The sequence below is a fragment of the Micropterus dolomieu genome, unplaced genomic scaffold (assembly GCF_021292245.1).
Source record: "Micropterus dolomieu isolate WLL.071019.BEF.003 ecotype Adirondacks unplaced genomic scaffold, ASM2129224v1 contig_2320, whole genome shotgun sequence".
Lineage (NCBI taxonomy): Eukaryota > Metazoa > Chordata > Actinopteri > Centrarchiformes > Centrarchidae > Micropterus > Micropterus dolomieu.
Window position 1 is genome coordinate 1 of NW_025731310.1, and position 2,484 is coordinate 2,484.

General features: G+C 36.8%; 1 protein-coding gene across 1 annotated transcript; it reads right to left on the reverse strand.

The window, feature by feature from the left end:
- Positions 1–178: 178 nt before the first annotated feature.
- LOC123964422 (pleckstrin homology domain-containing family H member 1-like) lies at positions 179–2,394 on the reverse strand. The gene is made up of 4 exons (XM_046041410.1): positions 2,248–2,394; positions 2,066–2,149; positions 1,600–1,681; positions 179–623 (listed from the first exon to the last, which is right to left on the reverse strand). Exons 1-4 carry the CDS (start codon positions 2,386–2,388, stop codon positions 388–390), a joined length of 543 nt encoding a protein of 180 aa, XP_045897366.1. The 5' UTR covers positions 2,389–2,394; the 3' UTR covers positions 179–387.
- Between the last annotated feature and the right edge of the window lie 90 nt (positions 2,395–2,484).

Consider the following 2,484-nt stretch of genomic DNA (forward strand, 5'->3'; position numbering starts at 1 on the left):
TACACACACACACACATACACACACATATATATATATATACACACACACACACACATATAAATAAATAATCTGTAATGCAATAGAATTGTGCGTTATATACTGCAAATAAATGCCACTATTTTAATTTTATTGCTTTATTTAATGTCAAATGATTATATTATTCGTCATGCTAAACAAATTTGTTTTCATTTATCAATTTACGCATCCATATATGTATCTATAAAACAGAAACGATACCTAATTCTAACCAAGAAAGGGCAGAACAAAGTTTTGTAAACAATGGTTGCCGACTTCATTTTTGCAAGGCTTCCAATCTGTCCACCTTTGCGGTTTCTGTTCCATTTATGTGATCAGCCCAACTTGAATTAAAGAACACACTCATTACCTCAAAAGCTTCCTGCTACCCATCCCAAGATAATACAAATTAAGGGCAGCACACCTGTTGGCGAGGTCTTAATATTAGACGTGGCCCCACGGGGACCAGTCTGTCTCCAGCTGTCATCTTGGGCAGGTGGTGTGCCGGGGCAGCTGGGAGGAAACAGCGGACTGCTGGGCACCAGGTGGATATCCATTACAGGGGAGGTGGCAGGGGATACAAAGGAAGCAGGTTTCTCTAAGAGAGCTGGAGGAGAAAGACAACATCAGTAATTCAGGTTCTTTCCCACTGGAGCTCTGGGCATACATTCTGGTAGATACATCAATTCCCTACTTGTCTACATGACCTTTTACTGTACTACTGCTAACATTTCTAACAAAACCCTGTTATTCAATGGCTGACAGTATGACAAATTAAATTCAAATATTTACAATATAACCAAGAAATATCAAGAAGCACAATGCAAAAATATACGGGGCACACATTTTTAAGATTACATTATTTAAATCAAATAGTTAAAACTACTTTATGACCTCTAATCTGATGCTGAACTACTACTGGTCTGGTGCAATATGAACTGAGTTCTTCTTTACACTGGCTTATAGAGACAAAATGCAGTCATTTGGTTTTTAGTTTTTTATATCTGTTTTACTATATAAAAAATTATGTTTAATTTCTGCTTTTTGAATTTGCAGTAACAACAAATCAGAGCTCAAAACTAAGCCAAAGCGCCAGACTACTACCAAAGTAGCCAATTGCTAACAACTAAAGCAACAGCGCTGTATCAAGTGAAAGCTAAACTAAAGCTAAATTTAATAAAATATCAATTTCACTTACATTACACTAAATAAAGCAATAGCGAAATCTAGATAAACCAGCTAAACTCCTGCTAACAGCAATTAGCTTAGCTGATCTTTGTGACTGGCTTCCATTACAACACACATTTAAATGTATTAAATTGTAGATTAATATGTTATATTGACTTCAATATAAATGTTAACAGCAGTGGCACAGACAGACACCTGCAATTCTGTTTGTAGATGCTGAAAATTATCAAAAGAAAGAGTGCAGTATTTTGGCATAAAACAACCAGCCTAAAAATATATAAAATGAAGGTATTACCTTTCGCTTCTTCTACACTTCACTGCTTCTGTTGGCACTGCTGGCACAGTACAATTTATAGTGCAGTTTTTCAACACCAAACACCTAAAGCAGTATTAACCTTGTAGTTTGTCCTGCAGCAGCACCATCTGTTCTGTCTGCTTCAGGTTGGCCATTTTCAGCTGCTGGTTCTCTTGCTCCATCTGCAAGAAAGCACATATACGTCTTAAACCACAACTTTTAGCAGCCATATACAACTGTTACACTGAAAGGAATTAAATAGTGTAGTTTTGGAGTAGTTTGTTTTAACTCAACAGTAAACCTGATATTGTGATATGAATTTTCAAGTAAGTGCTATGCTTCTTAAAACTGCTTAATTAGAGTGTTTCATTGGGTCGTCATTTATAAATGAGCATTTTCAAATCCTATGTTTGCAGATAGAACAAAGGCATATAAACAGCTGTAGATATTACACTTTCAGTCATAAGCATCTCTTGTTGCCACAGATAATGTCTCTCTGCAGGGTGAGGGCTTTCCCAGAGGCTCTAACTTAAGTCAGGGGTGTATCTATACATGTGTGAGCTTACCTGTCTAAGCTTAAAGGTGACCCAGTCTTTAATCTTGGCGGCTTTCTCCTCAATAATTTTTGCCTCCTGGGCTCTGACTAAGATCTTTAGTCAGAGAAAACAAAGTTGGTGGATTATTTCAACTTACATTTTATGAACATAAATGGACATTTCTGTTCTTTATCTGACAGCTCCATTCATACCTGTTTTTCCAGCTGCATCTCTAACCTCTTTATCGCGTCATCTTTTTCTTGAACCTGACTGGTTAGGTCTTGATACTTTCTGTACAACGAGCTCTCTGATTCGCTGGTTTGTATGTTTGCAGACTTCAGCTTTTCTTCCATGACATGGATCTGAAATGCATAATTAGAGGAGTGAACACACAAACACAGCAAAAAGAAAGCTCAAATTTGATGCTTTCATTTAGTTTTGAGAGGCAC

Bases quoted from the DNA above. Each gene is read 5' to 3' on its own strand.
- LOC123964422 (XM_046041410.1), bottom strand. From the start codon at position 2,388: ATGGAAGAAAAGCTGAAGTCTGCAAACATACAAACCAGCGAATCAGAG. The intron at 2,150-2,247 runs GTATGAATGGAG...CTCTGACTAAAG, and splicing joins AGATGCAGCTGGAAAAACAG to ATCTTAGTCAGAGCCCAGGA. The intron at 1,682-2,065 runs GTAAGCTCACAC...GCTTTCTTGCAG, and splicing joins TCACCTTTAAGCTTAGACAG to ATGGAGCAAGAGAACCAGCA.